Source organism: Panthera onca, chromosome B4 (genome assembly GCF_046562875.1).
Source record: "Panthera onca isolate mPanOnc1 chromosome B4, mPanOnc1 haplotype 2, whole genome shotgun sequence".
Classification (NCBI taxonomy): Eukaryota; Metazoa; Chordata; class Mammalia; order Carnivora; family Felidae; genus Panthera; species Panthera onca.
Genome location: NC_138345.1, coordinates 12,155,913 through 12,176,284, shown reverse-complemented (window position 1 = coordinate 12,176,284; position 20,372 = coordinate 12,155,913). Strand labels below are relative to the sequence as shown.

Below are 20,372 nucleotides of genomic sequence, written 5' to 3'. Positions count from 1 at the left end.
GAATACTGTACAGCCACTAAAAGGACTGAAAGGTCTTTATTCTTGGAAGCTACCTCTTTTTTTGACTTGTCTGATAGAGGAGCGCCTGGGTGGCTCAGTCAGTTGGGCGTCCAGCTTCGGCTCAGGTCACGATCTCACGGTTCGTGGGTTTGAGCCCCGCATTGGGCTCTGTGCTGACAGCTCGGAGCCTGGAGCCTCCTTCGGATTCTGTGTGTGTGTGTCTCTCTCTCTGTCCCTCCCCCACTCACGCTCTGTGTCTCTCTCAAAGATAAACATTAAAAACATTGAAAAAAAATTGCCTAATATATATCAAGTTAAGGAGTCACAAAACCGCGTGGGGAAGAATTATTTCAAATCACTCTGAGCCTGGTATTTTCAATGTACAGCCTCAGGACAAAAACCCACAAAGATGTGTCATTGTATTCAGTGGGTTTGTGTTGATGAAAATATTGGTATAGTATGATAAAACAAGTAAGTATAGTTGGGAACAAATTTTAAGAATAAAAAGAAATAAGTCCAAAGAAGCAGAGTTATAAACTGTAATCTTGGGGCACCTGGTGGCTCAGTCAGTTAAGCGTTCAGCTTGATTTGGCTCAGGTCATGATCTCACAGTTTGTGAGTTCGAGCCCCGTGTCAGGCTCTGTGCTGACAGCGCAGATCCTGCTTGGGATTCTCTCTCCCTCTTTCTCGGCCCCTCCCCCACTAGTTCTCTCTCTCTCTCTCTCTCTCTCTCTCTCTCTCAATAAATAAACATTAAAAATAAACTATAATCTTTACTTTGGAATTAACAGTATGAACTCAGGATGTTGTTTTTTTTCCCCTAAAAATACTTATTTCCAAGCCAATTGAAAAGGCCTAGGAGCAGTGATAACCCAATAGTAATGAACTCCTAGTGCCCAGATTGTGATCTGAAAATTAACATTTCCCATGAAAAAGTGCCAGGACTCCTTGGGGAAATGACTGATTTCAACTCTGGGAAAGGAAATGCAGAAGATAAGCTCGGGACCTCCTGTGCCTGAAAGTAATGGAGCCCTCAACAGCTAATGGGGTCCTGTCACTGCACCAGAACTGGAAGAGCTGACCCCACCAGTCAGACTGGAAAGGGGGCAGTTTGAATATCAAAAGGAAGAGTGACGGAAGTCAGCTGAAGCATATCAAGCGTCTAAAAACCAAGGAAATCATAATGAGAGTTGAAACTTCTTGCCCACCTTTGGAAGTTGCTAGAGCACCAACCACGCATTATGAAAATAAAGGATTCAGTCACACATTTTACCTTTCTTACACGGGTGGTATTTGGGGAAATCCAAATAAATTGTTTTTTAAATTCTTTAGAAGAGTCACTTCTAATAAATGCTGGAAGAATGAATCACACATTTGCCATTTTTGCTGCGCCCTTGGTTTAACGAACCTCAACAAACATCAGTGGCTGCTAAAAACCATTAGGTGAAAGGTTCGTGGGGAGGTGATAAATGCCCCCCACCCCCCCCCATCAGAGAAACTGAGCTTGAATCTCATCATGCCTTGGACCTGGCTACCAATACGGTAGAACCTGTCATCATCAGGGAAGACGGCCAAATCCAGAATGCAGGAACTTCCACAGAAAAAGTGACTCTGTCTCCACAACAAACAAATGGCAAGGGGGAGAAAAAGAGGAAACTCTTAAATATTAAGAGGTTTAGGAGAAATCTGTTAACGTGCAATATTGTGTTGGAATGATAATGGTATTGTAGTTAAATTTTTTAAAACCTTTTATTTATGTTTTTAAAAAATTGTTAACATTTATTTTTTTGGGAGGGAGAGAGGGAGCATGAGTAGGCGAAGGGCAGAGCAAGGCCTGAGAGGATCCCAAGCAGGCTCCACGCTATCAGCACAGAGCCCAGTGCAGGGCTTAATCCCACAAACTGAGATTGTGACTTGAGCAGAAATCGGGAGTCAGAAATGTGTAACCTACTGAGCCAGCCAGGGCACCCCCTTTTTTTTTAATCTTTTAGAATTACATACTGAAATGTTTACAGGTGAGGTAATATGACTGGGGTTTGCTTTAAAGTTACCCACCCCACCCATATCCCCCAACGAGTAGGCCGGAATAGGTAAGACCCCAGCAGAAAGGTGGTAGTGGTTGAAGCTGGGTTTTGTTGGCTGCACAGGAAGGAGTTCATCGTGATTCATTGAAATTCCCATAGTAAAATTCGCAACAGTAATTCCCTATGCAGGGACAAAATGGTGATCAGTAAAAATGGAACCCTGATTACTGACTGGGGTTCACTGTGTCCTCTGAGCTCATCCAAGATGGCACTGGGAAGAGCTGCTAAACTGCACGTCTTTGCTTATATTAAATGTCATTGGCTGCCTGCTGCCCTGCCCTGCCCAGGCGTGTTAATAGAATGGATGTCTAGTTGCTTAACCACCGTGATGGACTAGAAACTCTCTCCACCTCTGTTGTTGCGAATGCGCTTAGGTAAAAGAGATCTTTGTCTAAAAAGAAAATGTACCAAAAAACACATTCACTCCAGAGTATTCCTGTAAACATGGAGTGTATTTCATGTCATGAGAAGCATTTAACTTTTAAAAATTAGACCTTCAGTTACTCCCCCCCAAATGAACTACTTCAGTATGAATCTCACAAAGGACGCGCACGCTGTGTATGAGGAAAACTATAAAACTGATGACAGAAGTCAAAGAAGATACAAAGAAATGGAGAAGTGTTCCAGGTACAGAGGTAGAAAGACTCTATCATCAAGGTGTCAGGCCTTCCCAACTTCATGTGTGAATGGAACTCAGCGCAATGCAGTCCCATTCGTAATCCTAGCCAGTTATTTTGTGGATATTGACAAACCGATTCTGAGTTTGGATGGAAGAGCAGAAGACCCCTGGGACAGCCGACACAGTGCTGAAGGGGAGCATTTGGAGGACTGACACCACCCAGCTTCAAGACGGTGTAGTTACAGTGGTCACCGCAGTGTGATGCCGGTAATGGTGGACGAGGACATCAGTGGGACAGAAGGCAGAGGCCAGAAATGGGCCCAAACGTATATCGTTTGATCTTTGACAAAGGAGAAGGGACAATTCAGTGGAGAAAGGATCATCTTTTCAACAGAACGTACTGGAACGGCTGGACATTTACAGGCAGGAAGTGAACCTAGACACAGATCTTTTTATAAAAGTCAACTCAGTCAGTTGAGCATCCAACTCTTGATTCCGGCTCAGGTCATGATCTCACGGTTTGTGGGATCGAGCCCCTCATGAGGTTTTGTGTTGACAGCGTGGAGCCTGCTTGGGATTCTCTCTCCTCTGCTCTTCCTCTGCTCATGCTCCCTCTCTCTCTCAAAATAAATAAATATTTTTAGAATATAAAATGAGCTATCCAGCCATAAAAGGCATGGTGGAAACTCAAAAGCATATTTCTGAGTGAGAAGACCATCTGAAAAGACCAGATACTCTTACGATTCCAAATCTAGCATTCTGGAAAAGGCAAAACTGTGGAGACGGTAAAAAGAGCAGTGGTTGTCAGGAGCTGGGGGGAGGGGTGGGATGAACAGGTGGAGCACAGGATTTTTAGGGCAGTGAAACTACTCTGTGTGATACCGATGATGGATACATGTCATACATGTGTGAACACATCCACTACAACATCAAGAGTGAGCCCCAAGGTGAATGAACTTCAGTTCATAATAATGTGTCAGTAACAGCTCATCACGTGTATCAAATGTATCACCAATGCCAGATGTTAATAAGAGAAGGGGGGCAGGGAGTATATAGGAAACTCCAGTACTTTCTGCTCACTTTTCTCCAAACCTATAAGTACTTTGAAACTTTTTTTTTTTTAATTCAAAAATTAACCTTAGTTTAGGCAACGCACTTACAGTGAGAATGCCTTGAATTTAGGTCCATCTTAAGTCTTGTTGACTTGAGGATGGTGTAGGCTGGTTTGCCTTTTGTTGAGCTAGCAATTCTTTGTTCACTGGAGAATTACTGCGGACTGAAGCTGCTGATAGTTCTAAATGGTTCAAGTAGGATAAGAAATCACCTCTCAGGGGCACCCGGGGGGCTCAGTCGGTTAAGCGTCCGACTTTGGCTCAGGTCATGATCTCCCAGTCTGTGAGGTCGAGCCCTATGTCAGGCTCTGTGCTGACTGCTCAGAGCATGGAGCCTGCTGCAGATTCTCCATCTCCCTCCCTTTCAAAAATAAACAAGCATTTTTTTAAAAAATGGGTGTTTTTGACAGATTACTTTTTCATTATCCCAGTATGTCATTGCCCTGACGAATTAGGAATTTTGAGATCAAAGTTTGTTTAAAATTTTGAGATGAGGTGGGTTTTTTTCTCCTCAGTCTTCATTTATTTCACCAGGTAATAAATGGGTCCTCTGTCCTCTCTTAGCTGCAGGTCTCATGCACACGTTCAATGCCCACGCTGCCACTGACATCACGGGCTTTGGAATTTTGGGCCACGCGCAGAACCTGGCCAAGCAGCAGAGGAATGAGGTATCCTTTGTGATTCACAACCTTCCCGTCCTGGCCAAGATGGCTGCCGTGAGCAAGGCCTGTGGAAACATGTTCGGCCTCATGCATGGGACCTGCCCGGAGACATCAGGTACAAGGATCCTGGGCCCAGATCTGAGGACTAAGCTAGTGAGGCTAATGGAAATTTCTCTGACAAGGAAGCAGCCAGGTACTTGAGCATGACCCCAAACTGTGTGAGGTCAGTGCTGGTAGATAACCTTGGCCTTCTTAGCACGAATGTTCTCAGGCCCCACGGGTGCCCTGCCATTCTGTGTGTGATAGAGAGCAGTGTTAAATTTCAGTGTTTCTGTTTGGTGACAGGATGGAAGGAAGGGAGAATATGGGGAAAAGGAGTCATTACTCAGCTTTCATTGGAAACTTAGCATTTGAATTAACTGTGATACCTATAGGTTACAGTGAACAGGTTATGTTTTTTCCTTGAAGAAAAAGTCTAAAATTGCGATTTCGGGAATGAGATAGTATATTGTGTGTCCATAGTGCCCCTTAACTTGACTCTTGCGTTTCATCCCCATATAGCCTCTGTCTTTTTTCGGCTTTTGTTATTTCTGTTTTCTTGCTAACTCAGGAGTTACTCTGACAACAGGGTCAGATCATCTGGGGATTTAAAAATACCCATGTGTACGGGTCCCGGGGGTGTTCAGTTAAGCATCTGACTCAGTTTTGGCTCAGGTCGTGATCATACAATTCATGGGTTTGAGCCCCACATCAGCCTCTGCACTGACAGTGTGGAGCCTGCTTGAGATTCTCTCTCTCTCTCTCTCTCTCTCTCTCTCCCCCCCTCCCTCCCTCTCTCCCTCTCTCCCTCTCTCCCTCTCTCTCTCCCTCTCCCCCCACCCCTTTCCCTCTGTTTGCTCCTCTCTCTCTTTCTCAAAATAAATAAACAAAAACTTAAAAAACAAAAAAATACCAGTGGTTAGACCTGACCCCCAGGAAGCCTGATTAGCCCAGAGGATTCTGGGGTGCGGCCAGAGGCAGGGACCCCAAAGCCCTGCCCCAAGTCCGCTCTGTAAGAGGGCTTGCAATTCGCTGGTGGGCCTCCCACAGCCTCTGTAGAGGACCCTTCAATTTCCTGTCCTTAAAAAAACAACAAAAAACTTAAATCCGCTTTCTAGAAAAAAATTCCAAGAGGACAACTAAACTGTTGGTTCAATGTCTGCCCAGAATGGTGCCTGCCACCCAGTGGGCCACTGATGCCACCTGGTGGGCCTGGAGTAAGTGTTGAGTGAATTAATGAATATTACCGGCAAATTCCGTTTGTTTCCTTCATTCAAAATTGAGAAGTTTTTACTTTTTTGCAAAAGTATAGATACATATTTTTTCCTGGTTGTGTTAGTTCCACTTACAAATACATAAAATTTTCTGTCTGAGCTACTGACCTATATTTGATGAAGCTTTTTGTAACATATTTTATGTTTTTTCTGTTTTGAAGAGGACAGAGCCAGATACTCTGAGGCCTACACCTCTTCCTGATCTTAAGTTTTAAGTTAAAAAGAAAAGTATATAAAAAAACCCTTTTTATAAAATGAGGAATCCACGTAGATAAGTCAAAAAGGAAAAGTCTTTCGGTTTTAAGTATTTCTTTCAGCGAAGCAAGAAAAAAGCTCCCACGTATGTTATTGAGGCCTTAGACACCTTACTCCTGTTAAATGAGTCACACCTAGCTCATTTTCACTGTTTAAAGTTCGTTGTGTGCTTTTTTTTTTTTTTAACGTTTTTATTTCTTTTTGAGACAGAGACAGAGCATGAATGGGGGAGGGGCAGAGAGAGAGGGAGACACAGAATCGGAAGCAGGCTCCAGGCTTTGAGCCATCAGCCCAGAGCCCAACGAGGGGCTCGAACTCACAGACTGTGAGATCGTGACCTGAGCCGAAGTCGGACGCTTAACCGACCGAGCCATCCAGGCGCCCCGGTTGTGTGCTTTTTAACATAGTAGCTTACCAAGAAGTCACTAATTGCTCTGCAGTTTAATCTGTGGGATTCTCAATCGACTGGAAAGGGCAGCTCTTGTAGAGACAGAAGAGTTGTTGGCCGAACCGCCCTCTGGGCGGAAGCGAGGTGGAAAGACTGTAGCAGAGAAACTGCTCACCAGGAATCCCAGCTGACGATAATTTTCTTTTTTTCCCTTTGCCAGGAGGCCTCCTAATCTGTTTACCGAGAGAGCAAGCTGCTCGATTCTGTGCAGAAATAAAGTCTCCCAAATACGGGGAAGGTCACCAAGCATGGATTATTGGGATCGTAGAGAAGGGCAACCGCACAGCCAGAATCATAGACAAGCCCCGGATCATCGAAGTCGCACCACAGGTGGCCACTCAGAACGTGAACCCCACCCCGGGGGCCACCTCTTAATCTAGACCCAACTAGCTATTTGGTTTTGTTTTTAAATAGATCTATTTCCTTTTTCATCATTTCAATTAAAGACTATAAACAACAACAAAAATCTCATTGTGTCTACACATCTGGTGACCTTAGGTCGATTTGTGAGTGGATGCAATTAATAAAATAAAATCCATTGCCTTTTTTTCCTGTTACATTAACTGAAGATGCACCTAATCTTGAGGCAGCTTCTGAGTTGAGAATTATATTGTTATCCAATACTGTTGATTCATTTTGAATCTTTAGACACTTATCTCTTGCCGCATAGGCTCTTTTTAAAGGTGCTTTCACGTAGCACAGACATTACCAGTCGTGGGGTCAGATAGCAGTTGGTGTCTTTTCATTTTGTGTGTATTTATCGTTCCCGGTCTGGTCTTTTTTTAAAGTGTCTTGAATGGGATTCTGGAAAGATGGAATTGGTAAGTGACACAATGGTAGCCCGGTAGTGAGAGGGTCGCGTGATTCCTTCCAGTCTTTCCTTTGTAAAGCCCGGTGTCCTCATTCGAGAACATCTCTTTGACCCAGGACATTTTCCCAATAGCGCATTCAGTTAAACGAGGCAAGTGCTGAACTCTGCATGGAAAGCACTTTGAAGACAAGAAAGAAATCTAATTTCTTTTTTTGTAGCCTTCCTAATATTTGCAGTAATACCATTAACTTTTCTTTTATCGACAGCAAAAAAAGATACTTTTTGCGATGTAACTAGATGTTCTATAGTGCAACAAGGAATTGCCCTCCGAAAGGGGGTTCGTGTATAATACTCATTTACAATTCAATATATAAGTAACTACACAAATAATTTTTAAATATAATCCATAATAAAGACTGTTCTGTGGATGGTAGTGTTTAATACATTTTATATTTTGTATAGTGATTCAGGCCTCTTGTTTTCTTAAAATCAGCAGTTATTTAGCCTAATTCTCAGCATTATTTTGTCCTTGGTGCCAGTCCATTTTTGTGCACGCTTTTTGTGATCTGTGTTAAAAATCTGCATTGCCAACATCACAGCTCGAACTTAAACTTGTTATTCAAATAAATATTTAATTTTTTTTTTAATGCTCTTGTATAATCAGATGCCCCCTTTAGTATTATTTTAGAAGCGTTGGGAGGGTTTTGGCTAAAAGTACAATTTATCGGGGAAAACTAGATTTTAGTTTTATAAAACTTTTAAGTCTTTCACGGGACCTATATTTTCTTGAATTAAATTTTGTAGTTCTAGAACAAATAGGCGATCCAAAAAGGTGTTTCTCTGTGTTACTTAAAAACAGAGGCTTCCTTCTGTCTTAACCCACCAAACAGTAAGGAGGGGATCGCTGTCATTAAGCACACGAGTGCTCCGGTGGCTCAAGTGTCTGCCTAAGAGAATAAAGCACCCCCGTCCCTGCGAGTTTCTGAATGCCTCCTGCTTGCAGGCACCAAAGCCGTGAGAACAGACCCTCCTCTTGCCAAAGGAAACCAGCCCTCGGGAGAGGACGCCCCCGGAAGAGGCCTCACTGCGGATGCGCCCTCCACCAGGAGCCAGAGGGCCGCTGCTGCGCGGGCGTGACTGGAACTCAAGCCATACGTGCGGGTGTGCGGGACCCCAGGGGCCGCTCCGGAACTGACATTGATGGGACGTTTTGTAGGCATTTATACAGATGTTGGTCCCCAAAAGCTACAAACCAGTGGTCTGCAAAATAAAATGTGTTGGAAACCTCTGAGTAAGGTGAACATGCTGTTGAGCTTTTTTTTTTTTTTTTTTTTTGACACCAGTGATGACTAAATCTGAATTCTTTTTAATGTTGATCATGCCTTGAATGCTGATGATTTCCTTGGTGGCGGGCCTACTGAGAGGAAGTGAGCTAAGCGGATTATGCACCTGAGGAGATCTTCGTGAAGATTCATGTTTAGAAAAAGTGCTGGGGACGAGGAGGTCCGTGTAATTCACGTGATCTCGAGGAGGAAGGACTGGTAAAAGGTGGGGTTTCCCAGAGAACATTCCAGATGACCTGCTTTAAGATCACTTGGGGATGCTTGTCACACGCCCTGCCCCTGACCGGCAGAATCCGGATTCTGGTGGACTAGGGAATCTGTAACAGGCACCCCAAGCGGCCGAATGCAGGGAGGTTAGATGTAAAGGGGTGTCGCAGAGGGCTGGGAGAGGACAAGGAAGGAAGGAAGGAGCTGCTTTCACAATATGCTTTTAAAGGAATTTTTCTCCCAAATTATGCTCACTCTGATTATTGCCATCTGGGACCAGCAAAACCCAAACCAACCCAAGTGTTTTGAAATTTCCTTGAAGGATCAAGTGATTGAATATCTGGCTTAGTAAAATCTGTGTAAATACCTTCAAATTTGGTGAATAGTTAACACGCAGACAATAATTTGGCTTCCTGGTGGCACTTTAACACTTCACACTGATCTTGGTGCAGTGATTTATTTTCTTTAAATCCTACGGTGCAGTTGCATCCAAAAATACAGCTTGTGAAAATACACAGAATTTTTTCATACAGCCTGGAGAGGCTGGGCCCTGGTGAGGTCAGTTACTCCTTGAGGCGACAGGCGTCACTTGCCAAGGAATATCAAAGCCTCGCTTGTTGTTTGCACAGGCTGTGTTGAAACATTTACTGTAATTCTGTCCAGGAGGAGAAACTGAAATATTGTGTAAGCAATATGTACTTTTTGGCTAAATGTTTTTTAAATCACTTAGTATATTGTAGTCTCCAAGTTCTGCATGCCTTATGATGAATAAACGCGAGTGTTTTAAGTTGTTCTGATTTTAGATGTATGAGACTGCAGTTTCCGTCTGAATTTAGTGTTGCCTTTAAAAGAGTTCTATCGGAATTCTAAGTTTTACAGTCTTGCTCTGTAAAGAGAGACCAGAGTAGCTATATGATACTATACTTTTTTTTTTTATTTTCAGAAGTAATAAAGCAAGCATAGATAATGATGCTTCAGATACTTAAATGTCTTGTGTGTGCGTGTGTGTGTGTGTAGACAGAGAGAGATTGATCTACCGCCTTGAGTTTTTCATTTCCCACACTCAGCACCCTTTTTCTCTAGATGAAGTCGTGGTTACATAGACAATATAACTTAGTTTCAACAGTAATTTGTAGCTTTTCTCATTAAATGCCTGCATATGAGTGATGCGATTTGAAAAAATTTTTTAGTGTTTGTTTTTGAGAGAGAGAGAGTGAGCAGGGAAGGGGCAGAGAGAGACAGAGACAGAATCCGAAGCAGGCTCCAGCCTCTGAGCTGTCAGCACACAGCCTGACGTGGGGCTTGAACTCCCAAGCCGTGGGGATCATGATTTGGGCCAATACCAGACGCTCAACTGAGAGAGCCACCCACGTGCCCCATAAGCAATGCAATTTTTAAACATCCCGGGGTCCACATGGAAAACCAACAGATTGAAAAAACTCTCAAAAATGGAGCATGGGAATATCACTTTGCTTCTGGTTGGTTCAGTCTCCTTGTCTTAAACCTAAACATGGTTCAATGAAGTGAACTGTGGTTTCGCTTGGCCTTCATCGAGTGAAACCATCGTAGGACAGGGTGCTCGTGGGTGTCTAGATGTGCTCAAGAGTTGCTAGAATCCAAGCTGGCCAGTGGCTTTCAGCAGGTCAGTAAACATTGGGTGCGTAGATCTTGGACCTTTTCTCTGCAGGGTTTCCTGTATTTCCTCTATTTAAGTTCTTAAATATTTGATCTCCAACTCTGGATTCACAGTTTATGTTTTCGGTGGTTTCGGATGGTCCTGCCCAGCACTGTTTGTTGCCTGTGGAGGGGGCTTCATGCGTGGGAGGACTGCATCTAATCGAGCCCATCGCAACTTTGTGGAAGGAACTAGAAAATTCACTCCACCAGTGATCTGGTTGCTGAAGAGTTTCAGGAATGCAAGCACATGCACATAGAAGTTGATGGAGAGCTAGGAAACCGTAAGTAAATTATCAAGTCTTATATTTGGCCTAGTTCTTAAAGGAGAATTGTATAAAACTGATGTCTAGAACATGGCCCTGCTTTGGTCCATTTTGACAAGTAAGACAATTCTAGTAGTCGAACCCCACTGTGCTGCTCACGCTACACTCACCACATCTGTCACCACACAACACTTACAACACCACTGACTGTATTCCATGTGCTGTACGTTTCACCCCTGTGTCCAACCCTTTCCGTAACTGGAAGCTTGTACCTCCCAACCCTCTTCCCCCCACCCCTCTCTCGTCTGGCAACTGTCAGTTCTCCGTATTTATGGGTCTGCTGCTGTTCTTTGTTTTAGATTCCACATAGAAATGAAATCATATGGTATGTCTTTCTCTGACTTCACTTAGCATAATACCCTCCAGGTCCATCCATGTGCCCTCCTGTTTTTACTTTTTAAACAAAAGGCTAGAGGGGCACCTGGGTGGCTCAGTCAGTTGAGCATCCGACTTTGGCTCAGATCATGATCTCTCGGTTCATGGGTTAGAGCTGTCAGCTCAGAGCCTGGAGTCTGCTTCAGATTCTGTGTCTCCCTCTCTCTCAGTCGTGAGTTCGAGCCCTGCATCGAGCTCCACACTGGTAGGCAGAGCCTGCTTGGGATTCTCTGTCTCCCTCTCTCTTTGCCCCTCCTCTGCTTGTGCCCTTCCCCCCAAAATAAATAAACATTAAGGGGCACCTGGGTGGCTTAGTCAGTTAGGTGTCCATCTTCAGATCAGGTCACGATCTCATGTTTCGTGGGTTCAATCCCTGCATCAGGCTCTGTGCTGACAGCTCAGAGCCTGGAGCCTGCTTCAGATTCTGTGTCTCCCTCTCTCTCTGCCCCTTCCCCACTCACACTCTTTCTCTCTCTCTCAAAAATAAATAAACATTAAAAAATAATAATAATACAAAGGACTCAGATATACATCTATAAAGGACTTCTCAAAGAATAGAATAAGACCACTAACCTTAGAATAAAATTAAGTAGAATAAAACCGTTCAGATTAGAACAAAATTAAGTAGCCACCATCCACCTTCGCCAGTCAAATCCATCTGGTAAATCCACTTACATTAAGTCATGGGGTGCTTAAAATCCAGGTGACATTTGTTTCTGTTCCCTAACTTTTTATTTTGGAACCTTTTAAACAGAAAAGTTAAAGAACTAGTACAATGGATACTGCTAGAAATATTAAGTTGTTGATATTGAGTTGCTTTCTCTCCATGTATGACCTATGCACACATCCATACGTGTGTATATCACATATACCCGAATATGCATTTGTTGTTTTGGTGGAACTGCTCAGAAATAAATAGCAGCCATTGTGACACTATCAAGTGGCAGGTGGGGACATCCACAGATGATCACAGTGATCAGAGTGCTTTGCATGTAGCCATGCATTCTCATGGCAGGTTTTTTGTTTTTTTTTTAAAATGTTTATTTATTTATTTTGAAAGAGAGGGAGAGCATGAGCAGGGGAGGGGCAGAGAGAGAGGAAGAGAGAGAGAGAATCCCAAGCACGCTCCACCATGTCAGTGCAGAGCCCGATGCAGGGCTCGATCTCCTGAACCGTGAGACCATGACCTGAGCCAAACTCAAGAGTCCAATGCCTAACCAACTGAGCCACCCATGGCAGTTTTTATAGTGTGAAAGAACTTCCAGAGTATACAAATAACAGAGGTGAGCAAAACTAAAGAGAAATGCCAAATGAGAGGTGGAGCTTTTAAAAAATATATTTATTTATATTTGTTTTTAACAATAAATATAATTTATTGTTAAAAACAAATATGTATATATACACACACACACTTATGCAATGTGTTTTTTCTTAATATGTCTTGGACAAAATTTCCTATCATATATCACAGAAATATCCCATTCATCTTAACTCTGATATAGTTTTCCATTGTACGGCTGTCACTGAACTATAGATAAATATCAGAGATATTTCTTTTTTTTTTTTTTTTAACATTTATTTATTTTTGAGAGAGAGAGAGAGACTGAACACAAGCGGGGGAAGGGCAGAGAGGGAGACACAGAATCCGAAGCAGGCTTCAGGCTCTGAGCTATCAGCACAGAGCCCAATGAGGGGCTCGAACCCATGAACTGGGAAATTGTGACCTGAGCCAAAGTCAGACACTTAACCGACTGAACCACCCAGGTGCCCCGAAGGTATTTCTAATTGTCTCCAGTCCCTTCACCTTGAGTTTTGTTGAATGCTAATCTTTGGAATGTTGAAAACCTAGATGTTGTACATCCATACTCTAGCTAAGATTTGAAGATTTTTTTTAAGTATTTTGTTAATGTTTATTTATTTTTGACAGAGAGAGACAGAGTGCAAGCAGGGCACCGGAAGAGGGAGACACAGAATCAGAAGCACGCTCCCGGCTCTGAGCTGTCAGCACAGAGCCAAATGCAGGGCTTGAACTCACGAACCTCAGGATCATGACCTAGCCGAAGTCGGACACTTAACCATCCGAGCCACCCAGGCACCCTTCAGACACAGTACTTTTCAAATCTATTAACAAGAACTGCTGGGGTGCCTGGGTGGCTCAGTCTGGGAAGCGTCCGACTCTTGGTTTTGGCTCAGGTCATGATCCCACGGTTCGTGAAGTTAGAGCCCCGCATCGGGCTTTGTGCTGACAGTGCAGAGGCGGCTTGGGATTCTCTCTCTCTTCCCTTTCCCCGCTCTCTCTTGGTCTCAAAATAAATAAGTAAAAACTTAAAAAAAAAAAAAAATTGCTACGTGGGTCTGCCAAGTGGGGCCAGCAGGGAGGAAGATGTACAGTCACCGGTTGCCAAGCCCTGTATCCCGGGCCTCCAGGACGACTGTGGCATAATTTGCTTGCCAGTAGTACAAGGAAAGCTAGCAGATTTCAGGCAGTAATTTTAGAGAAACATCCAATCCCCACGTATCTGAATCGTAAAACAGCAGGGAAATTCTGGACATGACCCAACCCTCAGGGATCCTTCCTTCCCTGGGGTTATGGTAGTTTCCTTTGGCCCACAAGCTTCCAGAGTCACTGTTTTACCCTTCAACTTGACTCCTGGTTCTCAGAGTGGAACTGGCACCAGTCTCTCCAATTGTCTGGGGCCACCGTCATGGTCACTTACCTCTCACTGGTGCCTCAAGGGGGCAGGTTTTGGGTGGAAGCCACAGAGCAGATGTGGGGACCCCTGAGTGGCTGTGCAAACGAGAGTTGCTGACTCACATTAATGGTGACGTGATTGAGAAGCAAACTCTATCTTGTTGCACCACTAAGATTTCAGGATTTACTTGTTCCTACAGTTTAGCTTAACCTACCCCAATACAGAAATCTATAGGTGAATCACAGAAATGTTAATACCAGTGTATATATAAAAACAATATGAAGACAATATGAAGTTAAGACAATATGAAGTTGGGTTTGTTTTTTTTTTAACTTACATAATTGGCAAGAATTTAAAAATGGGTAGAGTCCAGGGCTTTCTTATCAGTGCTCATGATTACTGCTATATGGTTGAAAAACACAATAAAAATTTTGAGAATTATCAGTAATAACTCCAGAGAGTAGAATGGTGGTTGCCAGGGGCTAGAAGTAAGGGAAATTGGCGGATATTGGTCAAAGGGTACCAACTTCTTTTTTTTTTTTTTTAATTTTTTTTTTAGCTTTTATTTATTTTTTTTTTAATTTTTTTTTTAACGTTTATTTATTTTTGAGACAGAGAGAGACAGAGCATGAACAAGGGAGGGGCAGAGAGAGGGAGACACAGAATCTGAAACAGGCTCCAGGCTCCGAGCCGTCAGCACAGAGCCTGACGCGGGGCTCAAACTCACGGACCGTGAGATCGTGACCTGAGCCGAAGTCGGACGCTTAACCGACCGAGCCACCCTGGTGCCCCTTAGCTTTTATTTTTGAGAGACAGACAAGACAGAGAGCACAAGCCGGGGAGGGGCAGAGACAGAGGGAGACACAGAATCCAGGCTCTGAGCTGACAGCACAGAGCCCGACATGGGGCTCGAACTCACAAACCATGACATCATGACCTGAGCCACCCAGGTCAATCAGCTGAGCCACCCGGGTGCCCCAAAGGGTACCGACTTCTGTTTGGAAGATAAATAGGTTCCAGGTATTTAACATATAGCATAGTGACTATATTAATAAAAATGTATACTTGAAATTTGCTGAGAGAGTCGACGTGTCACCACACACACATACATACAAAGATAACCACGTGAGGGTGCCCGGCTGGCTCAGTCGGTAGAGCAGACGACTCTTGATCTTGGGGTCATGAGTTTGAGCCTCACGATGGATGTAGAGATTAATTAAAAATGAAATCTTGGGGCACCTGGGTGGCTCAGTTGGTTGAGTGTCCGACTTTGACTCAGGTCATGATCTCCTGGTTCGTGAATTCGAGCCCTACGTTGGGTTCTGTGCTGACGGCTCAGAGCCGGGAGCCTGCTTTGGATTCTTTGTCTCCCTCTCTCTCTGCCCCTCCCTCCCTGGAACTTTTTCTCTCTATTCTCAAAATGAACATTAGGAAAAAAAATGTTTTTATGAAATCTCTAAAAAGAAAGATAACTATGTGAGGTGATGCTATGTTAACTCGAGCGTGGCCATCATTTCACAACGTATATGTATATCAAATCATCCCATTGTACACTTTACATATAAATAATTTTATTTGTCAATTATACCTCAATAAAATGGGGAGAAAAAATAATCTGTAACTCTACATCCCAGGAAATCATGTTTTTGGAGAATATTTATCGATGGCAAAATGCTTACGCTATCATAGAAGATGAAAAAGATACTGATTTTGTGGAATATATACATATGCATATATGCCAACTATATGTGAATGGAGAAAAATACATGGAATTTTAACACAAGTTTTCTCCTGGAAAGCAGGAGTAGGGACCAATTTTATTTATTTGATTATTAATTATTTTTTAAAGTTTATTAATTAATTTATTATTTTTTGAAGTTTATTTCTTTATTCTGAGAGAGAGACAGAATCCCAAGTAGGCTTCCTGCTGTCAGAGTAGAGTCTGATGTGGGGCTCAATCTCACAAACCAGGAGTCAGACGCTCAACGGACTGAGCACCCAGGTGCCCCATGTGAGAGAGAGAATTTTAGTTTCTAAAAATGCCTTCTCTATTTTCAATTTTTCTACAATACATATGGACTCTGTTCGATCACAAAACATTAGACCATGTCTGCATATAGGTACTTATTGATTATATATACTTACCTAAATATGTATATGAACATGATTAAATGCCAAGATGGTACATACACAAAGCACCATCGACGGCCAAGATTTTCCAGTAGGCCTGACAGGCCCCTTTCTTTCTTCATTCCGGGGCAATTTGGCATCACAAGAGAAACTCTGTTTCCCCCCTGCGGGGTCTGCTTCCTGCCTCTCTCCTCCTCCAGCTGCGGCTGCACACATTCCCCGTGGAGAAATCCCTGTGCAGATTGGTGAGCCCTTGCTAGGTACTTCCTGTCTTCGTCTCCACTGGACTGTGAACCCTTTGCTAACAGGAAACGTTGCTGTACGCTATTTTCCTCTGTACTTTGTAGACAGCCCTGCACAGACGAGGTGCTCAAGAAGTGTGCAAAGCTTTGTTGGCTGATTTATCCTTATTTCCTGCTAGATAATTTACCCCCGCCCCCTGCCGTCCTCTTGACATTCCTCAATCCACACAATCCCGTAAGTGATAATTTTGTTCTTTCCTCTTCTGCTGGATTTATTTATGCGTACATATCTTGGAGATTCTAGTTCGTGCTGAAAGATCACAAATCTCTGACCGCACACCGTGGCTGATCTTCAGACTTGTTTTTAATTATGGCTGACATCAGAAACGGGCTTGGAGAAAATGTGCTTCTCTTCGTGTGCAAGTGATTTATAGAAAGTTTGACTTACAACTACAGCAACAGTTTATTTATATTTGTGCTCTTAGAAATACCTTTATCTTAAAAAATATTTTTATCCTGTTTTTCTTCAATTATTTTCATAAGAGAAGACCGAGATCTTTATGGGACAGATTCTGAAATTGCAATTCAGGTCTAAAGGAATGGAAATGAGTAAGGTGTGTGTGTGTGTGTGTGTGTGTGTGTGTGTGTGTGTGTGTGTAATTTGTTTCTTGTTTCCTTCCTCTCTAGCCTGCCTTCACCACAAAATACCAGAGATTAGTGCTTCTCAACAGGATAGAAGCAGGGGTACTGAGATGCTCAGTCACCTGGAAAGATCTTTCCCTGGGTTTAGGGCTCACTCAAATAATCCAAGATGAATTCATCCCGAGTTCCTTAATCATATCTGGAAAGACCCTTTTTCCAAACAAGATCACAGGTACCCTTTCCAGGGATTAGGATATAGACATATATTTTTTATTTTGGTGGGGGGGGGGCATGATTTGGGAGGGGTGGTAGGTCAGGAATTCTGTCTTGAAATGTCTGTTAGAAATTCTGGTGATGGGGCGCCTGAGTGGCTTGGTGGGTTAAGCTACCAACTCTTGATTTCAGCTCAGGTCATGATGTCACAATTTGTGAGTTTGAGCCTCGTGTCGGGGTCTGCACTGACAGCGCAGAACCTTTTGGGATTCTCTCTCTCTCTCTGCCTCTCCTCCACTCACATGTTCTCTCTCTCAAAATGAATAAATAAACATGGAAGGAAGGAAGGAAGGAAGGAAGGAAGGAAGGAAGGAAGGAAGAAATCGTGGTGATGATGTGAAAGCAGGCAGTTGGATACAAAGTCTGGAATTTGCTAAAGGGTCCAGGCCAGAGATATAAATCTGTGGATTGTCAGTTTACAGAAGGAGCTTACAGTCAGGAGACTGGAGATTACTGAGGAAACCCATGTGTATAGAAGAGAGATGCCAAAAGGAGCCTGGGTATGAGAGTGAGCCAGCAAAGGAGGCTGAGAAGGAGCAGGGAGTGAAGTCGTGTCAGTGTCTCACTGGGTCCAATGATGCTTGGGGGTCTAAGAAGCTTCCAGATAAGGATCAACTGGTGGATGCCCCACATGGCGATCACTGGCCAACTTGAGAAGAGCAGTTTCAGTGGAATGAGGAGGGTAAAAGATGGATGGGCTTCCAAAGAAAATGAGAGCAGAAAAACCAGAGACAGTGAATTTATACAATTTTTTCAAGTTTTGCTGCAAAAAGAATGGAGAAATGGATGGGTGGGAATTGGAAGAAGTTGGACTTACGAGGGAGCTTTGTAATCTAGGGAAACAGCAGCATAGGCATCTGCTGATGGGAGGGGGGACGGCGGGAGACCCAACAAGGTGGAGAGGGAGAGGAGAATCGCTGGAACAAGGTTCTGGAATTGTCAAGACAGGAGATGGAAGTAGGGCACAAGGGGAGAGCTGGCTTTTGCTGGAGTGCTGGACTGCCCTACTGTAGCCGGGAAAACTGAGTATGGGCGGATTTGCAGGCGGATGGCCAATGAGCTGGCTTCTGTTTGGTGCACGAATGCATCTGATGAACTTTAAAACTTGCTACTAAACCACTGGCCACGATCATCTATTCTCAGAAGGAACGGCATTTTGAATCTGGGATTGATTGCAATTTCTCATTCATATAATGGAATTGTTGTAAGTGTGCACAACCCTTGAACAATTTAATTCAAGGTTCTCAGGTCAGACTATTTTTTCTTAGCTGTTCCACTGTGGCTATTATTAAAAATCATTTTAACTTCTTATACATTTGGAGGAAACTATTCCTTAGGTGGTTTTGAAAATCGTTGTGTCTCAACATTTGTCTTTAAGTTTACTTTCAATGTTTGAGTAAACCAAGCACATTGTTTGAAGGGGAGGGAAAAAGGTAATTTTGAAATAATCTTCAAAATTCTAACTTTAACAAGAAATGAATAAATGCCAAATGCTGAAGGAGAAAGAAATTATTCTTGTGATAATGTTTGTGCTCCATTAATGTTCCATTTCAATCATTCCAAGATATTTTTATTTTAATAACACAACTGTTAAAGATGCCTACTTAGGGAATTTCCAAATAATCCAAATTGCTGTTTTTTAAAGTTTACTTATTTATTTTGAGGGGAGGGGGGAGGAAGGTCAGAGAGAGAGAGAGAGAGAAAGAATCCCAAGCAGGCTCTGTGCTGCCAGTGTAGAACCCAATGCAGGGCTCAAGCCCACAAACAGTGAGATCACGACCTGAGCCAAAATCAAGAGTTGGAGACTTAACCAACTGAGCCACCCAGGTACCCCCGAACTGCTATTTCTAAAAACTAGTAACATTCATCAAATTACCTCTTTACTTAAGGGGAAATTATTGTTTAATTCTCCATGGGATCTTAAATGAAAAATTTTAAACCCAGCATCCTCTAATTTTAAAAAAGGCAGATAACAAGTGGAAACATTCAAGGATTTCCTTCATCTCTTTTAACAACCATAAACTTTATTTTTTTTAATGTTTACTTATTTTTGAGAGAGAGAGAGAGAGAGAGAGAGAGAGAGAGAGAGAGAGACGAAGTACGAGTAGGGGAGGGGCAGAGAGAGAGGGAGACACAGAATCCGAAGCAGGCTCCAGTCTCCAAACTGTCAGCACAGAGCCCAACACGGGGCTCGAACTCATGGACCGTGAGATCATGACCTGATCCCAAGTCGGATGCTTAACCCACTGAGCCCCTCAGGCGCCCCAACAACCATAAACTTTAAACGCATCTGTTGTGAATGCCTTTTTAAAAAATGTTTTTAATGTTTATATCTGAAGGAGAGAGATACTAGGCATGAATGGGGAGGGGCAGAGAAAGAGGGAGTCACAGAATCCGAAGCAGGCTCCAGGCTCTAAGCTGTTAGCACAGAGCCCGATGCAGGGGTTCAAACTCACAAACCACGAGATCATGACCTGAGCCAAAGGCCTATGCCCAACCAACTGAGCCACCCCTATTGTGAATGCCTTAGGGTAGGGCAGGGAATTTCACACACTTTTAAAACGAAGGTATTTTGGGAGACCATTAAAACTACAGGTGTAGATACAGTCACCTCATTGTATTTCCCAATGGTCAGGAAAGCCAGTAACTTTCAGGGCCTGTGAAGGTAAAGGTCTTGACCTGTAAATAATCTGTTTTGGGGTGAACTTAATTTCCATGTTCCTCCTCCTAGCAGTGCCCACTGTCCTCCAGGCGAGGGCAGTAAGGAGACACCTATTCACCCATGCGCATTCCGATAGTTTTTCTCTGAAGCAGAGAGAGATTCTCTTTCCCGTACCTGCCAAAGGCCAGATACTTCATTTTAAACTATGATAAACATAAGTGCCTCTCCTGAAAACTCTTGGCAATCTAATCGACGATTTCAGGGTCAGGTTCCAGCCATGTGATGATCAATTTGTGGGGGATGAGGTTAAGAGCTAATGAGGGAAAGCCAAAGACATTTCTGTTAGCCTAAAAAATTTGGGAGTCTTGGTAAGAAGGAATCATGGAAAAAGAATAGAGAACCCAAAGATAAAGGCCAACGGGCAAGCCTTGCTCTGGATGCTTTCTCCTCCCTACCTGAGAGGAAACAGGCCACAGCTGATAATTCTGAGTCCTGACCTGC

The 20,372-nt window shown here is 43.3% G+C and overlaps 1 protein-coding gene across 5 annotated transcripts in view; it reads left to right on the top strand.

Annotated features, from left to right (window-relative positions):
* The window catches only part of SEPHS1 (selenophosphate synthetase 1), a 31,126-nt gene extending 22,521 nt beyond the window's left edge, over window positions 1–8,605 (top strand). For 4 of the 5 annotated variants that reach the window (XM_060659304.3, XM_060659307.3, XM_060659303.3 and 1 more), the window contains 2 exons: window positions 4,380–4,592; window positions 6,654–8,605. In XM_060659304.3, the coding sequence (XP_060515287.1) occupies window positions 4,380–4,592; window positions 6,654–6,868 (428 nt within the window). In that variant the 3' untranslated portion in view covers window positions 6,869–8,605. The remainder of the gene's footprint in view (window positions 1–4,379; window positions 4,593–6,653) is intronic. The other variant, XM_060659306.3, reaches the window with a different exon arrangement.
* Window positions 8,606–20,372: the final 11,767 nt, after the last annotated feature.